At 38.0% G+C, this 17,697-nt stretch overlaps 4 protein-coding genes across 8 annotated transcripts in view; 2 read left to right on the forward strand and 2 right to left on the reverse strand.

Annotated features, from left to right (window-relative positions):
- Window positions 1-73: 73 nt before the first annotated feature.
- Window positions 74-1,645, forward strand: LOC105690234 (WD repeat domain-containing protein 83). Its single transcript, XM_012407867.2, has 4 exons — window positions 74-478; window positions 565-808; window positions 925-1,151; window positions 1,248-1,645. Exons 1-4 carry the CDS (start codon window positions 412-414, stop codon window positions 1,628-1,630), a joined length of 921 nt encoding a protein of 306 aa, XP_012263290.1. The 5' UTR covers window positions 74-411; the 3' UTR covers window positions 1,631-1,645.
- A 710-nt stretch (window positions 1,646-2,355) lies between these two features.
- LOC105690241 lies at window positions 2,356-4,540 on the forward strand. 2 transcript variants are annotated; one of them, XM_012407876.2, is made up of 5 exons: window positions 2,356-2,682; window positions 2,846-3,404; window positions 3,479-3,792; window positions 3,903-4,042; window positions 4,156-4,257. In XM_012407876.2, the coding sequence occupies exons 1-4, from the start codon at window positions 2,649-2,651 to the stop codon at window positions 4,034-4,036; spliced, it is 1,041 nt and encodes a 346-aa protein (XP_012263299.2). In that variant the 5' UTR covers window positions 2,356-2,648; the 3' UTR covers window positions 4,037-4,042; window positions 4,156-4,257. The 2 variants fall into 2 exon arrangements, with proteins under 2 accessions (XP_012263299.2, XP_012263297.2); XM_012407874.3 differs by having other exon boundaries at window positions 2,358-2,682; window positions 3,479-3,778; window positions 4,156-4,540.
- Window positions 4,541-4,760: 220 nt separating this feature from the next.
- LOC105690242 (nucleoside diphosphate kinase 6-like) lies at window positions 4,761-5,889 on the reverse strand. Its single transcript, XM_012407878.3, has 3 exons — window positions 5,614-5,889; window positions 5,156-5,459; window positions 4,761-5,051 (listed from the first exon to the last, which is right to left on the reverse strand). The coding sequence occupies exons 1-3, from the start codon at window positions 5,689-5,691 to the stop codon at window positions 4,870-4,872; spliced, it is 564 nt and encodes a 187-aa protein (XP_012263301.2). The 5' UTR covers window positions 5,692-5,889; the 3' UTR covers window positions 4,761-4,869.
- A 2,446-nt stretch (window positions 5,890-8,335) lies between these two features.
- LOC105690316 (probable beta-hexosaminidase fdl) overlaps window positions 8,336-17,697 on the reverse strand; it is a 34,508-nt gene continuing 25,146 nt past the window's right edge. For 3 of the 4 annotated variants that reach the window (XM_048654936.1, XM_012408022.4, XM_048654938.1), the window contains 7 exons: window positions 13,837-13,980; window positions 13,349-13,444; window positions 12,327-12,589; window positions 11,516-12,127; window positions 11,031-11,434; window positions 10,644-10,969; window positions 8,336-10,556 (listed from right to left, as the gene is read on the reverse strand). In XM_048654936.1, the coding sequence (XP_048510893.1) occupies window positions 10,409-10,556; window positions 10,644-10,969; window positions 11,031-11,434; window positions 11,516-12,127; window positions 12,327-12,589; window positions 13,349-13,444; window positions 13,837-13,980 (1,993 nt within the window). In that variant the 3' untranslated portion in view covers window positions 8,336-10,408. The remainder of the gene's footprint in view (window positions 10,557-10,643; window positions 10,970-11,030; window positions 11,435-11,515; window positions 12,128-12,326; window positions 12,590-13,348; window positions 13,445-13,836; window positions 13,981-17,697) is intronic. The other variant, XM_048654937.1, reaches the window with a different exon arrangement.

A 17,697-nucleotide genomic window follows, 5' to 3' on the forward strand; every position in this document is an offset into this window, starting at 1 on the left:
TAAATAGACGAGGCTAGGCAGACGACTATTGTTAAGTCGTTAGTGTCAACACTAAAGAATCGAGTGATCAACAAGTGAGACTTGGTGGGAGACTGTGACTGACAATCTTATCCATGCACTTGGCTTTTTTAATTTCTGTATCGTAGAATTTTTTCCATCGCACTTGCTCTAGACAGCTCTAAACGTCAAGTTGGATCAACGCGTTCATTTAAAAATTAAATGCCACCTTCGCATTCAGCTGTCGGTGCTGCCAATGTTCGAAAATCTAACCTTCGATGCAATTGCAGCTGTCAGATTCGCGGCGACAAACGCGATACGATTAACAACAAATCTGACGTGCACCTCTGGAGAACTTGAAAGGATACGTTATCACCGGATTGAGCAACTTGACGTTTGAAACTATCTCTAAAAATGGATGTTACGTTTGTGAATAAGATAGATTGTAAGCAAGGTGCTGTACGAGCAGTTCGCTTCAATGGTATAAGGATAAGGATAACCTCAAAACTTGTAGGAATGTTTTTTCAAAGCATTACACACATTTCTGATTGTTGATATATTTTTCAGTCGATGGCTCCTATTGTCTTACTTGTGGATCTGATAAAAAAATTAAATTATGGAATCCTTACCGAGGTGTTCCTCTAAAAACCTATGGAGGACACGGTAACGAAGTGTTGGATGCATGTGCATCATGCGACAGTAGTCAAATTGTTTCATGTGGAATGGATAAATCTGTAATTGTTTGGGATGTCGCTACTGGAAATCCTGTTCGACGACTGAGAGGACATGCAGGATCAGTTACAACGGTGAAGTAAGATTTAATGTATAGGAACTAGAGCAACATGATATTGGATAGTTTAAATGAATTTTTGTAAAATGAAATCCATGCACATTCTTGATCGATTCGATCATTATCGTTTGTTTCAGGTATAACGAAGAATCAACTATGGCGATATCAGGTTCTCATGACAATTCTGTTATGTGTTGGGACACACGTTCCAGAACTCAGGATCCTGTACAGACTCTTAGAGAGGCTAAGGACACAGTCTCTAGTATCAGAGTCTCCGATCATGAAATATTAGCAGCTTCATACGACAATAGAATACGCAGATACGATATGCGTGTCGGCGAATTATTGGTCGATTATTTGGGAGGTAATTGTTATTGCCAACCATGCAGGATGTGATTATCATAAGCAGAAACTGTTTACAATTCAGAATGCAAATTTAAATTGAATGTTCTGTTTTTAGAGGCCGTAACGTGCGCGAGTTTTACACGAGATGGTCAGTGTATTGTGGTCAGCTGTGGCGATGGTGTTATTAGGTTGATGGACAAGGACACTGGAGAGTTGCTGGGAGAATTCAGTGGTCATTCTGCTGAAGATTTATGTTTAGAATCAACTGTCGATTGCAAGGATACCCACATATTATCTGGATCTGGCGATGGAAGGTTATGGGTTTATGAATTAGCCACTCAAAAAGTTGTTGAAAAATTATCAGCCAACGATCTTGAGGAGAAAAGACATCCGGTTGTTTCCGTTACGATTCACCCTCAAAGAAACTGTATTCTTGCCGCTAGTGGCGGTAATATTTTAATGTGGGATACGCAGAAGTCCGACGATGAGAAGGATTAAAATAATTATATACTAGCAGTCCAGTGTTTTTTCACCCTACATTCCTTATATTATTCACACCTGGCACTCGAAGAAAAAGTCAATACTTTTGCATTTTAGCTGCGGAGAACAGTCAATACTTTTGCATTTTAGCTGCGGAGAAAAGTCAATACTTTTGCGTTTTTGCCGCAGGGACCAGTCAAAACTTTTGCATTTTAGCTGCGGAGAACAGTCAATACTTTTGCATTTTAGCTGCGGAGAACAGTCAATACTTTTGCGTTTTGCGCCTGATGATAGATGCACCCGCATTACAGCTAATACATCTCCGACACGCATTACATTGCCTGACGTCAAGGGGCAAGAAACCTGGAATTTTAGTTCACGAAAATTCCGCCACATGGCGCTAGCTGTATTCTGACGATTGGTCACGTGACCCTTTAGGGGTGGAACCTAAAAATAGGGCCGTGCAATTAATTTCAGGGGCCCGCACCCACCCAGGGCCGGCACAATTGAAAAATATTTTAAAAAATCGAAAAAAAATCGGAAAAAATCGGAAAAAATTAGGAATAAATCTGTGAGTATTATTACAGATGATGATAATGATGATGATGATTATCCATTCATAATTTTGATGGCTCTCCTGTCGAAATAACACCTCGTGACTACATTTCACGCTTAAAAATCTGCGTCAAGTGTCAGTATGAAATTGCACCCTTAAAGTGGTTATGTGGTTAGCTGTCTCATTGCCTGTAGTCTGTGGTCTAACAACTGTCAAAGAGGCCATGATTCAATTTGTAAACAAAATTGTTTATTTGGTGACGAGAATGTGCGCAAAATTAAAGTGTTACATTTGAAACTAGATATTTTAAGGATAAATTATCGGCTATCGCCAGGTTGTTATATGTATTACAACAAGCCTGTAGCAAGAAAATTATCCTTTGTCGCTAAAATTAATTACTAACAGATCTACAACACTACAGTTAAGTGTTGCTATTTTCAGTTGTATTAAAAGAATTGTTATACACACTGTTCACCGAACATGGCGACATTAAAGGGCGTTTTTCCTGAGCCCAGTAAGTGCTGAAATTATTTACAGTAAAACCTTTCTTCATGTGTATTCTAATGTGCAAATTTGAAAAGTATTTTGAGATCAAATTTGTGGGCACTTTCTGGTACGATGATTGTAACTGCATAATTTTTTACATCACTAACTTTCTACTGTTACATTCATTACAGAAGTAAACAGAAGAAAGAATTTCATCCATGAAAATGTTAAAAACCTTAGACGTATGGAACACTACTTTCACAGTCATAAAGAGGTTGAAGAATTTCAAAAGTTGCACATACAAAGGCACCAAAAAGCTCCTGATAAATATCAAAATGTTACATCTAGAGTGAATTCAAGTCTTCGTGAAACTAAAAATGATCAAGATTTCACAAGTAAATCACGGACAATTCATTACAAGACAGATAGTGGCAAGATGGGTAAACCAAAGGCGCTACCAAATTTCCAAAATAGCGTCCCTGTGCTGCAAAATAAGACTACAAAAGGGTACCAGAAGGGTCTACAATCATTCTCTAATAATGATCGAAAAAGCATTAGACTGAAAAAAGGCTCTCGAGATGCAGCTGCAAATAAAAAAATTCCAAACCAAGATATGAAGGCACCATCCGACTCGAATCTGTGCTGTGAACATTCCCACTCTAATAACCCTCAGGCTCAGTACAGGAGTCAAGGAATTCAAACTGTAGATGATAAACACATTAGCAACTTATATGCCGAAGGCACAATCAGGTATAGTAACTGCATCGTCAACTCTGAAAATAACCTTAGTGAAATCAAAGATTTATACATTGTTATACATGCAGGTATCCTACCAGAAGGAGTCCAAGGATTGAAGCATCACCCGAAAAAACAAAAGAATTGGGTCAACAGACCGACGTGACGCCAAGAGAAGGGGCTATTTCTCCCTCAGATCGAGGGGACGTTAGTCCAGCAAGGTCTTCACCCTCTCCCAAGTTACCCGATATTCAATTCGGTACATCCCCAGATGAAGGGACGGATTTTATTAAATTGAATAAACAGCGCACATCAATTGCCGCAAAAATGGCTACACAGCTTAACAACGGAGTACCACCCACCAATTATCGAAAGGGTGTTGTCCCCAAGTATGATGTTAAAAGTAACTTTTTTCTCCATTACTTTTGTTATATTATTTTCATTGTTATCGTGTTCGTCCTGCTGTTTTTTGCTTAATTTTGTTGTCAGTTTAATATCACTAACCGTTCACAGATATCTCCGAGAACGAAAAGAGGCACAACTCCAGAAGGAACAAAAGGCAAAAGAAGAGGCACCCGATCCTGACTGTCCAGAGGGACACGTTCCGCTGCCCGACAGTGAACGCAAGGAAACCCTTCGTATGTTGAAAAAAAGTAAGTATATTGTATCATTTATTGAAACATTTATTTATATGAATAATAATATTTATTTCTTAAAAATTTACGTAGCTTTTGAATTGGTAGTAGTAAAGTATTTTTCTTCACAGATTATCAAGAATTCATAAATGAATTAAATATGATGCCGATAAAAACTGACACACTCAGGTCTCAGAGACGAAAAATGGAAATAGAAAAACAGTTGAATAAAATTGAAGAGGGAATAAAGGTATTCTCGAGACCGAAAGTGTACGTAAAAATCAACGCTTGAGGTTTCTATCTGATCATGTGATCATCATGCGTATCTCCGTGAAAGTTTGATACACGTTGTCACTGTATTGCACGATTTGTGAATGTGGAGTTGAATCTTGTCTAAATATTGCTGGCAAAGTGCAATACTCGAGGTACCCCTTCGAGTTAGATCATTTTGATGAAACATTCAAATAATTTGTAAATACCCAAATTAGTGCCTGATAAATTGAACAATTTGTTTTATTATTATAGAGTATTTAATACCAGACATCCAAATTTCAAGTACAAGGGCAAAATACAATATATTATTTTTCTAAAAAATATGTCACACTGCGTTTCAGTGAAGTTAATGTTTATCCCTGGTTTCTAAGGAGTAATACTCGTAAAATTAGGACGTGATATAAACATCAGGTACATGCAGGTAAGCGTAAGACATAAGAAGTTGAGAAGCAGTTGTCACAACTACATATTTCATATATGATTCTCTATTTAAACATATATTTAATTGATGTCTACACAGTATATCACATTATTCAAGATCGTGAATAAGATCGATATTCTACAGATTTCCGTTACTCCAAATTTGGCTTAGCCTCACTCTTGTCTTGACTTTTATCGATGGTATGCACGAAGGCGAGGGGGTCGAATTTTATCATTCCTAAATTATAAAAAATCTCTTCACTCTCATACCATTGCTCTGTGCTAAAATCTTTGAAAAATATTCCTATTTCATGTGCTGCCGATTCTGGGGAATCTGCAATTATGAAAGAATGATTAAAGTAATGTGTAACTATTGCTTGCGGTGGAGTCGATTTGAGGTATGATGAAGCCCTGTGGCATTCCCTTGAATCGCTTTACCTGATCCATGAGTTGCATTTCTAGTATCCGAAAGACCATATTTTCCTCTTATACTATCAGGTGCGTCAAACTGAGCATGATAAACTTTTGTAGGGCCCATCAATCTTCTCCATTTCAATATTGCATCCTTTGCTGCTAGTATGTGGATATCGGATGGACCGCTACACATGAAAGTGAGTAGTCTATTGTAGAAAAATTTCTTCTTATGATCCGCATAAAACAATTCTGCTTCCATTGGCTTGATAATTGTTCTACGTGATCTGACAACTTTGAATCCCTCGTCGATTATCAAGTCACGAATGCTCTGAAAATTGCAACCGGAAAGCTATGCATATCAGTAAACTGTGGATAGTTGAATGATATAATTTACTGCATGCCTGTCAAATGAGAATAAATTAATTGCAACGGATCCGAATAGTTTTGAAAAGGTAGTTCTCTCAAGAGGTTAAATAACTCACCTGAAGGGCAAACGGAGATTTCACAACATGAGGCTTCAGTATTGCCAAGGTTAATTGAAGAGATTGGTTTGGTTTCATTGTTACTGTAATAATTATTACCTATCATTTTAAATCTCATCACATCAGTCGGGCTACTAATATTTTATTCGAGGCATCCCATGACACCGAGATAGTTTCTGTCGATGACATTCTTGAGGACAGACCCCAAATCTGAATTTGTTGCACAAGCCCACTAAAATGTACAGCACTTGAAGACCCGTGCCATGTGCATGGGCTACCGTGTTTGCGCAAGCGTGTCGGAACGATCGAGTTTGAGAATTTCAAACAAAAATTATGGATTTTTCAAATCGCTCAAGGAATACAAATCGTCGAGTAAATTGAATTAGGAATTGATAACATCAAGATTTCTTGATTATTCCACTTTTCAGAGCGATATAATCGTGATAACTCGATCAATTTTATACCTATGTCTTATCAGTTTAGCTTACAGATTTGGATTCCTGGGATTAAATACATCTGAATACCCTATAAAACTTAATCAAAAATTTAATTAATTGTCGATTTTCGGCCCAAACTCTGAGAGGAATCGAAGACCATATTAGACCATTTTTTCGGGGCAAGAAGAGAAGTATTTTGGGAATTGGTTGCCAGACGCTATTCTAATGCATTTTTACCTCAGGAACCCGAATTCATTCAGTAAATTAAGCCAGTAAAAATATTTTCCGGAATAACCGAATTGTCCCATAGCTGCAATTGACAGTTATCGTATACATACTCACCTCTGTTCGATTTTATTTTTCAGGAAACCAACAAGCAGCTGACGAAGTAGTTAGGCCCCTCATCAGGAATACAAACTATCCTCGGAGCATTATCATATGGTCGGAATAGATAATTTATATGAATAAGTCATGATGTACATTTGATCAATCGATTTTTTTTATAGAACTATTGAATTGATGATCTATTATCTGTAACAATCATTATATAAGTATTCAAATGTAAACAAACTTATGTACAGATTTTATAGAATTTTGAACATTTATACGAGATCTCTCATGATCATAATTTATTATAATGATGTAAAAATGAATGCATCTGTGATAATGAATTCACGTAAGGTATGACGACGTCCTGACATGTATTATTGACCATTATTTTATCAATAAACATGAACGATTATAAATACACGATTATTCAATGATCATCAATCACACCCCTCACCCCTAGTCCACTAATATTCGAAGTTGACAAACGCCATATGTTATATAGTACATATTATCATGAATCATTGCATACATGCTTCATTGCCGTATGATCAAGATACTACCTAATTACTCGCAGGCCTGATCCTATGCAATCCTGTGCATTTAGTCCTAGTATGATAGGGAAAGCAACTGGTTGCTTGCAGGACTAATTGCATGCCTGCCTCTTCATTCAATCATTCAATCATGCTTTCATACAAACCGGAAGTGATAATGTAGATCTCTAGAATACCGGCCCTGAAAATTGAAAGTTTGCCGAAAAGTGGAAATTTGTATCAGGAGAACAGGAAACCCGAGGAGGTGGTCCGAGACCCCATGTGCCTCATCATGTGCCTCATCATGTGCATGCATTCAATCCACTGTATTCAATCGTAGTATGATGGAGAGAGCAACTGGTTGCTTGCAGGACTAATTGCATGCCTGCCTCTTCATTCAATCATTCAATCATGCTTTCATACAAACCGGAAGTGATAATGTAGATCTCTAGAATGCCGGCCCTGAAAATTGAAAGTTTGCCGAAAAGTGGAAATTTGTATCAGGAGAACAGGAAACCCGAGGAGGTGGTCCGAGACCCCATGTGCCTCATCATGTGCCTCATCATGTGCATGCATTCAATCCACTGTATTCAATCGTAGTATGATGGAGAGAGCAACTGGTTGCTTGCAGGACTAATTGCATGCCTGCCTCTTCATTCAATCATTCAATCATGCTTTCATACAAACCGGAAGTGATAATGTAGATCTCTAGAATGCCGGCCCTGAAAATTGAAAGTTTGCCGAAAAGTGGAAATTTGTATCAGGAGAACAGGAAACCCGAGGAGGTGGTCCGAGACCCCATGTGCCTCATCATGTGCCTCATCATGTGCATGCATTCAATCCACTGTATTCAATCGTAGTATGATGGAGAGAGCAACTGGTTGCTTGCAGGACTAATTGCATGCCTGCCTCTTCATTCAATCATTCAATCATGCTTTCATACAAACCGGAAGTGATAATGTAGATCTCTAGAATACCGGCCCTGAAAATTGAAAGTTTGCCGAAAAGTGGAAATTTGTATCAGGAGAACAGGAAACCCGAGGAGGTGGTCCGAGACCCCATGTGCCTCATCATGTGCATGCATTCAATCCACTGTATTCAATCGTAGTATGATGGAGAGAGCAACTGGTTGCTTGCAGGACTAATTATATGCCTGCCTGCGTTATTAATTACTCAATAATTCATCGATACATGAAAGAACGAACGATTCAAAGCACTAGAATGTAAGTTTCGGAAGATAGGATTGAAGCGGAAGATTTATTTTTGTATCAGGAGAACAGAAAAACCGAGGGGGTTAGGTTATCTGCAGCGACGTTATTTTATTGCTCCTCTGTCCTCGGTCGAGAGAATCTGCTGAACAATGGGGGTTACGACATCTAATGTCAGGATGCGAGGGGTGTGTCGGTAATTGTTGGGAAAATCCAGTGTGTTAATTCATATTTTATTTACAATTTCAAACATTTATAAATATAAGTATAAATACCATATGCTTATAATTTAAGACAGAGTTCAACAAACATTTTCCCTATAATCAGATAAAGACTCGAAGAGTGTTAAAAACACAAAAAATGGAAGAAACAAAGTAAAGAAAAAAACATGATGGCATGATTTCACTATTTCTGATTCCGCTGAGGCATTTTAAGAATCGCTTTTTATAGCCGTTGATAACAATAATTGGTAAGTACTCAATAATTAATTTTATGTACATTATATAATGATTTCTGAAATTTAATATTCGATCTACAATCAAATGGCAAGATTGCTGAGTCTCATAAGCGAAAAAAGGAACTCAGCAAATGAATCATCCATATTTATATTTAACAAATTTATAACTCAAACATTCTACTACGTAAGGCTCTCCTAGATATCCGCGAAAGATATTCTTTACTTTTATACTGTTCGGTTTAATGTCTAAGCAAAGTTCTGTGCTTCAATGTTACGTATCAACGATAAATAATTATTAACAATCGGTACTAATTTTATACACAGGGTATTCCTAGAAGCATAAATGATAATATTGTTAACCAATTCATCTTCATATCGGCGTGCATAAAAATTATGGTAAAATCATTCATCTATAATGTATGCAATACAAATCGGTTTTTTCATCTTTTTTCTTTTTCTTTTACGAACCAAAAACGCTGTAGATAATTGTTTTACTGATCCGCAATGACGATTGCAACTACTCTAAAAAATTCTCTTATAAACTGTCACGAATAAACTGCAATTCTCTCAATATTCGTTTAGTACCTTTTATTTTATTCGTGAAAAAAAAAAACATTGTTGTAAAAAATCAACTCTTCCTACTCACTAACCTATTCCAAACAAACTGATAATACGGATTTCGGTACAGTTTGGTTTGGTGGCGCAGAGAACTGACTCTAAGATTTTTCAAAGCCCTTTTTTGGACCCTACGACGAAAACTAGTCGTAATAAATTCGTTTCATAGTATTGTTAGGAACACTCGACCACTGTATACCGGAGATTGATAAAAATGACTAAGAAATTCTTTAATTCCATACTTTGAAATCAGCTTTCTCTTATTGTCAGCAGTCCGACATGCGAAATAAGAATAAGAAATAAATAATCATGGAATGTGTCCTATACAACTGGGCAGAAATCTGATTAGCAAAATTATAAAAGAATTCATAAATCGCGAAAGTACAGGGCCTAAACATTCCTAACACTAGCATACATTCGTACGCATATCCTACCACTGGTTAAGCACTTGTAGATAAGAAATCAACTCCCATCTATTATACAAGAATCTCAAAAGTTCACCTATCTAAAGAAATTTAGGATCAATTTTTAATCTCATATAAATTTTTCCCCTCGTGTATATTCAATAATTTTACACTAATATTATAATTACTAATATCATTTAACATCACAGAAAGCTCATGCCATGGGAATTCTCGCTGCTCTGAAATATCTCGTTTCACTTTAGCGTGAATGAAGAGAAAAACAAAAAAAACTTAGAATTTACCGTAATCATTTTATACTCAACTAAATCGGAAAGTAAGACACTTCGCAAAGAATACTGGTGCCGAATACATTCGTCTGCATCCATGAGCCGTCTGTAATACTGTATATTTAGCCTCGTTTGTATATTTTGCTTTTCAAGCAGCAAAATAACATCCGTTTTGTCAAGTTATCCAGCACAGATTATTCATAACTGTTGCTACATTAATTGTACTACCTATTTATCAAACAATTACTATTCTATGGTGCGAAAAAACGAAAACAATAAAATTAACCGAATTCATCGATAGAAATTTTGAATTTTAAAGGCATTTTATGCAACAGTTGATCTCCTGTTATTATATCACTTAATTAACAACTCCGGACGATCGAATCCACGGAGTGAATAATCAGAAACCCGTTTGGCGGATCCCTTATCATTATTTAGGCTAAGCCTAAGACCTCTAGCGCAAATTTCAAGATTTAATAGCGATACCTTTAAGTAATACTTTTTAGATCAATATTCGCGATGATTGGTCAGAGACATTTACCGGGATTTTGAGAACACCATTGCGGCCACATAGACTCGGTGTAAAGTCCGCGACTGCGAAGCAGCTCTCGGTGCGCCGATAAACGTGTGTAGACACTCTCTTCTATCGAATATCCGTTCGACAATGAATCAGTCCTGGGAAAATGCGATCGATCGCCATGTAGCCGGATACAAAAAATAAAAAAACCCAACGAAATATCTGCTCTTTGTCTCAAAACTTACCATAATCTTTCCGCCAGCGCGGACGCTCTGGGCCATAATCTCGGACCCAGGGAGGCCTGTCCAGCCTGCTCCGACCAGAGGGCCGCCTCCCCTCCGAGAATAAGTGCAGCTTCTTTCTGCCCGTAATCTCTCCAAGGTCTGTGATTGTAGACAGTTTGCCACGTACGGTATTCGCCGCAAGCCGCTTCTCCAGATTCTCGCCATCTCCCAAAACCGCAGTCAAGGTACCACGCGTCTACGTGGGAAACGATAACTCGAAAACCATCTTCGAGGAGTTCCGGTGTTTCCGGCCAATTACTACCGCCCCAAGATTGGATCACGTGAACCTGAGAACGGAGAGGAGAGATTGAAACTCTGCTTCGGCGAATTATGAGATGAATCAATCACCTGGGGATCAAAATGCGTGTTTATGTAGGGCCGTTTGGTAATCGGGGAACTCCAAACGATAACAGCCTTCGGAACTTGATCGCGATTGGCCCTGATCACCCTGTGCATCGTCTTAGCTTCGAAATCCGCCCATAAGCTGTGCAGATCCGTCATATTTTGCGCCTGCATAGCTAAACTTATGTTATTATATTGCGCCCAGCATTCCAAGTTGACTTCGTCTCCGCCTATGTGAACGATATCGCGAACTTCGGTGAGGTCCAGAAGTTCTCTGTAAAGTCCCTCCAGGATTCTGTACGTGTTTTCGTTTATGGGATTGAGCTGTCCGCAATTCGGTTCCCCGCAATAAGTCGACCAAGGTTGTTGATCGACGCAAAGGGCCAATTCACCCAAGCCATGCTCTGCTCCTGAAAACAGGATCGAGTGTGACTACCTAGAACGAATTATTGGCGCAGATATCGCGAGGAAAAAAAGTGGTCAAAACGCACCCCATTGCCATCCGGCGCCAGCGTGAGCGGGATTATCAATCTCCATGATGATCCTCACACCTCGAATCTTGGCGTAATCCACGAAATCTTTGATGTCATCCGGAGAGTAGATTTGGTCTCCGCTGAAGGCACCCCATCTCGCCATTTCGGGATACTGGGCTGAGTCGAAGGGAAAACTTTGAGAGTCCGTTATGTGCCAGTGAAAGGTGTTCAGTTTTGACGCCGACATTCCGTCTATGACTCTTTTCAATTCTTCAACGGTGAAAAACTGTCTTCCCGTATCGATGAGGATTCCCCGATAACCGAATGTTGGCTTATCCTCGATCAACGCTGACGAGATGGTCCTGAGTATACCGTTTCTACCCGAAGCCTCGTCCCACCATATCATCTGACTCAACGTTTCCAATCCATGTCTCACTCCGTAGTAACTTTTCCCAGTGATCTTTGCCTCCAACTGTTTACCTTTCAGAGTTACTTCTAACTTGTAAGATTCGTTAGTGTCCAAGGACAATTTAGTGCCGATTGCGTCACCCGCTGATATATATATTACAAAATTATCGATGCTCGATCTGGCCTTAGCGTTTGGTACTTTTATCAGACTCTTAATATTACCTGAAATCCCAAAAATAATATCGACGTTTAATAATCTGGAACAAATGAGGAGAGAAAAAAGAAACGACCCTCCGAACTGCTTGAATTTTTAATAACTCCGAGTTATTTACGGAACTAGTGTATATCGGGAATGGATGAATATCTGTAAATAAGTTCGGAGCGTCCCAGTTTCTTAAAACGGATACCGAAATGGGAATACCTAAAAATACATCCTTCGCATGTTCCAAAAGGTTTTTGATCTCTTGATCGCTGGTGTTCACGGTGACTATCGATATTTGTTGGAGATGTAAAGTGACGCTGTTTTCACCGAGAAAAGTATCCCCCGTTGGACGAGGCCAAATGAGGCGGCTATTCCCACCGCAAAGAGCGGTGCACGTAGCCAACGATGTTCTGGAAGATCTCACAGCCCTCCTTTCGCAACGTCCGGATACGCAGGCCCACGACCAAGGGCTTTGAAAGTTTCTATCGAACAGAATTATGAAAAAAATTCACCAAGTTTTATAGAATTGGCGATGGTAAGTGTACGAGATCAAATTACAGGGATCAAAAACTCGCTATTACGATACAAGGGAACAGACCTTTGATTGTTTCTTTCTTTCTTTTGCATTACTGCTACATTTCCTGTACCTTTAAATCATTACGGCAAATCACATACGGATCAAATTTTAAGCCACTCTGCGGTGCGCGTATGGAAAACTTAGGATAAAAGTGCTCAGCGTAAAATATAAAATACTGTTTAATTGTTCGGATCAAATGATGTACGATATATCTGTTTTTTTATATGAATACCTGACTAAGTAGGTACAATAAATTTCAAGTACATATATGCATAATTGTGAAATGAGACAACACATATAAAAAAATCAGTGTATATACAGATATTATCAGGGTTTATTGATTTATGTCATGTCTAGGCACTCTTGATTTTACTACTGAGGGAATAATGTAATAATCATATTTTCTCGTAACATTTCCACCGTCTAAAAAAATCAAATTCTCCACGTTTATTTCGAAGGAATATAATTCAGTGACATTGATGATGAACGGTCGATATGAGGAACCCGAATAAATCTTAATGAAAACGCGGTGGAAATGTTTCAGAAAAACAGGATGAATGAAAAAAAAAAAAATGGTTTTTGTTTGCTCTGTTCTTGATTTTTCTTTTTTATATATTAATATATAAAAAATGTTTTCTAACTTTTCAATTGTCCAATTGATTACCTATGTATATCCGAATATTCATATAGCTTCACTTCTGGAATTTCAGAAGTCTGGTTGTTGCCCACGAATGTCACCAGTTGTTGCAACTGCTTCAGACTGTAATTCATCACTGTATCGATACTTATTGTATTTTGAATTTATGGAAAAACGAAAAACGAAAAAGAGAAAAAACAACGACAAAAAGTATTCTCACGTCGATGCAAAATCTTTGTCTCTGAACACGTGTGTCAATGAAATGTGTGCACCGATTAAGAAATAATTTCACACTTGACAATAACGTTACAAACATTTACTTAAACCGAATAAAAACCATGTCATGCTCTCTGATTGAAATCAATCAGCTTTCAATTTATACAAATGCAATCGTAACGCACAAATTATCGCTGCCCGATCAATCATAAATCGATCGATATCGTAACAAAAACTGTTGCACTGTTTTCGTTTATTCAATCATCTGTTTATTTATTTTATTCGCTTTATTTCCTTACCTTCTGGCGGTAAAGGGTTGAAGTGAGACAATGGGAGGTGCACGTGCGTACATAGCGATGAAAAGTACCCCCATAACGAGGATAAGAACGACCAAAGCTCGTCGCATCTTTCCGCTCGGTACACCGCCCACCATTCTTGCTAACCTTAAACAAATAATCGAAACGAAAATCTTATTTCACGAACATTCTGCAAAACACAACAACGATATTTCATTATTTTCACACGTACACCGATATTATTATTATTATTATTGTTATTGTTATGCGACAAGCTTTGTTACAATTCTGTAACAAACTTTACTTCCTCGCCGCCTCGCCTAGTTTTAAAGTTTTTTTTTTTTTTTTTAGAAAAAAAAGTGCAATTAAAACTTTCGTTTTTATACAAAATGTGTAGAGAATAAATGAACTATAAGGTTGCAGGGTGTACCTATACGTTGAATATATATATACACAAACTAAAATTTTGACGTTTAAATTCGCCTGCACCCCTTTAGCCAAATTGAGGACATAATTTTCCACTAAAAAGATTTTATATGAATCCGCGGACAGGCGCATGTCATAAAACATTCTGCGGTAGTACACATAAGGTATTATAAAATAACAAGGTGAGTTGAAGAGCCACTCAATTCTACCTGACATCCTGTTTAGTAGCTCTACATTCATAAAAATTTCTTTTTGTTAGCGATTTTTTTTTCATTTTCCTTTTTCGGGTAGCGTATGCCGGTAAACAGCTCGAGAGGTCGAAAAGACGCTCCCCTTGTTAGTCGGCGGGGGTAAAATTTTTATAAAAGCATTTTAGGTAAAATAGGGGATGAAAAATTTTCTCCCGGAAATACACCTCGCAGGATGACGTAAGACAACACGAGCAACGGAGCTATAGTGGTAGAGATAGAGGTAGAAAAAAAAAAAAAAAATGCATTGAAAACTAGAAAAAAAAAAAGCTCTCGCAGTCGCTTTCAAAATTATAAGTTTGCGAGCTACCGCTGCTTCATTACGAAACGACGTATAATAATCAGAATGACGTTGCCACTATATTTTCTTTTATTTCAATAACTTTTTACACCTCATAAAACGTAATTAGAAAAACGAAGCAAAAGAAAAAAAAAAAAAACAAAGAAGAAAAGAAAAAATTCACCAGCGGATAATTGTTACACAATTTCATCCCTCCCATTGAAATGCTTCTTTCCCCCACCGTTTTTTTTTTCTTTCTTCTCTCGCTATAATGTAACTCCCAATGAACGGTATTGAAGATGGATTTCTAAAGTTTGCTTTAAAATATTCCGCAGGTGAAATATGCGCACGTACGTTCGGTGAAAATTTTTAATGACTCGTGCGCGCGGTTTATACGACACGAGGTAGTTGCACGAGATTGCGTCAACTCGTGGTGATTAATTTTTTGCAGAAATTGAATATTTCGGGGTGAAATTAAGAGGAATATAAATGAAAATGAAAACGTCACGACACATGGAGAGCTGCACCGTTTACATCGCCCTGACTCAGTTTCGGTGTAACGACCCCTGTGACTATACAAATCTCCAGCAGTGACGTCGCAGTACCGACGTCACTGCGACATCAGGAGCAATTCCGAGCAGAGGGTTAAATATGCATGAACTAACTATACGTAGACGCGAAGACGCCATTATATTTGGTATATTTTTAGAAAACCACCGCGCCGCGTTCGACGAACGACCGACGGAGCGTTTCTCTTTCCGCACTGACTAATGCATCCATCGCGGGCTACGGTGAACCACATCGTAATAATAAAGACGGTCAGAATAAGGAGGACAATTGAGGAGGATTAATAAAGAGATTTTGAAAAAGATAAAAAAAAAAAAAAGAAAGAACAAAGCATCGCTTTCTCGATAATTACGAGTCACGGTTCAACTTCTTTATCATTAATCAACGGCAGGTACGTTCAACGTGATCCTAGTATTTTAAAACTGGACGAAAATCAAATTTTTCAAATCTGCACAATTACCTGCTCACTACTCACAGATGACAACGGTCATTACGATCGACGAGGTTTTTTTTTTTTTTAAATTTATTCACGGCATAGGGTGGGTGTCAACTTCTAAAAGTATGTAACGTCACAATGAAAGTTCTCCCCGCGTAGGTGGGTACAGCTTTTTCGCGAACAATTCCAAAAGCTTGCAAGTCACACACCGATAATTTGACAGGGGCGGCATAGAGAAGCGCGCGGGATATTTCCCATCGCCAATTTTTTTTCTTCTCTTTATCGAGTGGGTTTTTTTTTGTTTTTTTTTTATTCCGTCGCTTTTTCCATTCTACAGGGTATATGTATATGTATGTACATAGCGTATAGCCGCGTACTACTCTCTATAGGTAATAGAACGAATTCCGTTCGAATTCCGTTCGACTCTAAAGTGGCCATCGTTCGACGCAAAACGATTTTACTGCAGGACCTTTTCAAAAGAGTTTCCGGTGCTCAGAAGTAAACCTAATTGTTCCCCGCATCACACAATTCCAGTTATATCGAACGGCGGCAGGGATTTTTCAAACTATTGTCATTCTAACGCGCAGATATATATATTTATCAAATACAAAATGCTTCACATTCTCGGCAGATTTTTTTTAATCTGTTTTTTTCTTTTTTTTGTTTTTTTTTACGATACGTTTTTTCCATACGAGAAAGAGGTCGGAGTACGGTTTATACAGAGATGTTTGAAAGCCAAGGATTAAAGCACAAGGGGTGCAATCTTTTGATCTTGTTTCGTTTTTCTCATTTTTTTCCTCTTGCAGTTTTAAGTTTATTTATTTATTTTTTTTTTTCTCGTTTGTTCTCTCGCGGTTATTCACGTTTGAAAAAAAAACTGTAGAATCGAAAGAGTATAGGTCGATAAAATTCTCTCGTTCGTGAAAGACAGAACGGGGGAAAATATAAAATATAATAAACGTTTCATAGAAACTTCGGTGATTGGCCCGCAATCTCATGGAAAAATTCGTTACACGTTCTCGTACGGGTATATAATTTAATACGTTAAATTTACAATTCTCCCGAAACTATCCCAAGGGTCTGTCGTATTTACGTAGACAGCTATATCTACGTACAGTCGATGAGCTCTGGGGTGCAGGAATAAAATGTTCCCTCGTAAACTGGAGGTAAACTATTAAGATCTATTTTTGGCTCAAATCAAGTCACTATTCTATTCCTCTTCGTCTACACGCTATATGTGCACTTGTTCCCTCATTTTCAAAAGAGGTCATTGCCGTCCGTTAAGGCGAACATTTTTTTATCGGTGTCACTAGATTTTCAAAATTTTTCAACTCATGTACCGTACGAAAATGCAGTGCTGATTTTATGAAATGAGAAAAAAAACGTCACTCTTTCACGTGTATCCGTATTAAATAAAAAAAAAACTGACCCGGAACTCGATTATTCTACCTTTTCAACTTGTTTTATTATTTTCAAATGATATTCAACTATTTTCTATCATTCTTTTTGCTTCCCGATGATCCTTTGTTCGATCCGTAGAAATTTCCGACCGCTTTCCGTCGCAGCTATTACAAGTCTGGTATAAAAATTGGGATTTTAAGCACCGGTCGGTACACGGGTTTCATCACATCCGTAGAGATATAGACGTAGAGCGATGATGTAATAATAAAATGAATAAAATAGCATATCGAGTCATACCGGGGTCCGCTGTTTATGGAGACGCGGTACGTATGGAGAATCGAACGACCTTTACTCCTCTGCAAAATCCACGAGAGAACAACGGCGCGGAAATGACCGGATGAAAGACATACGAATATATGTTGGGGGGTATACCTGTGTGCGGGGTGTATACCGAGGTATAGGTGTATATAAGGGTATTATAAAGAGCCCAAAATGGCGGATGACCA

Source organism: Athalia rosae, chromosome 4 (genome assembly GCF_917208135.1).
Source record: "Athalia rosae chromosome 4, iyAthRosa1.1, whole genome shotgun sequence".
NCBI classification, from domain to species: domain Eukaryota; kingdom Metazoa; phylum Arthropoda; class Insecta; order Hymenoptera; family Athaliidae; genus Athalia; species Athalia rosae.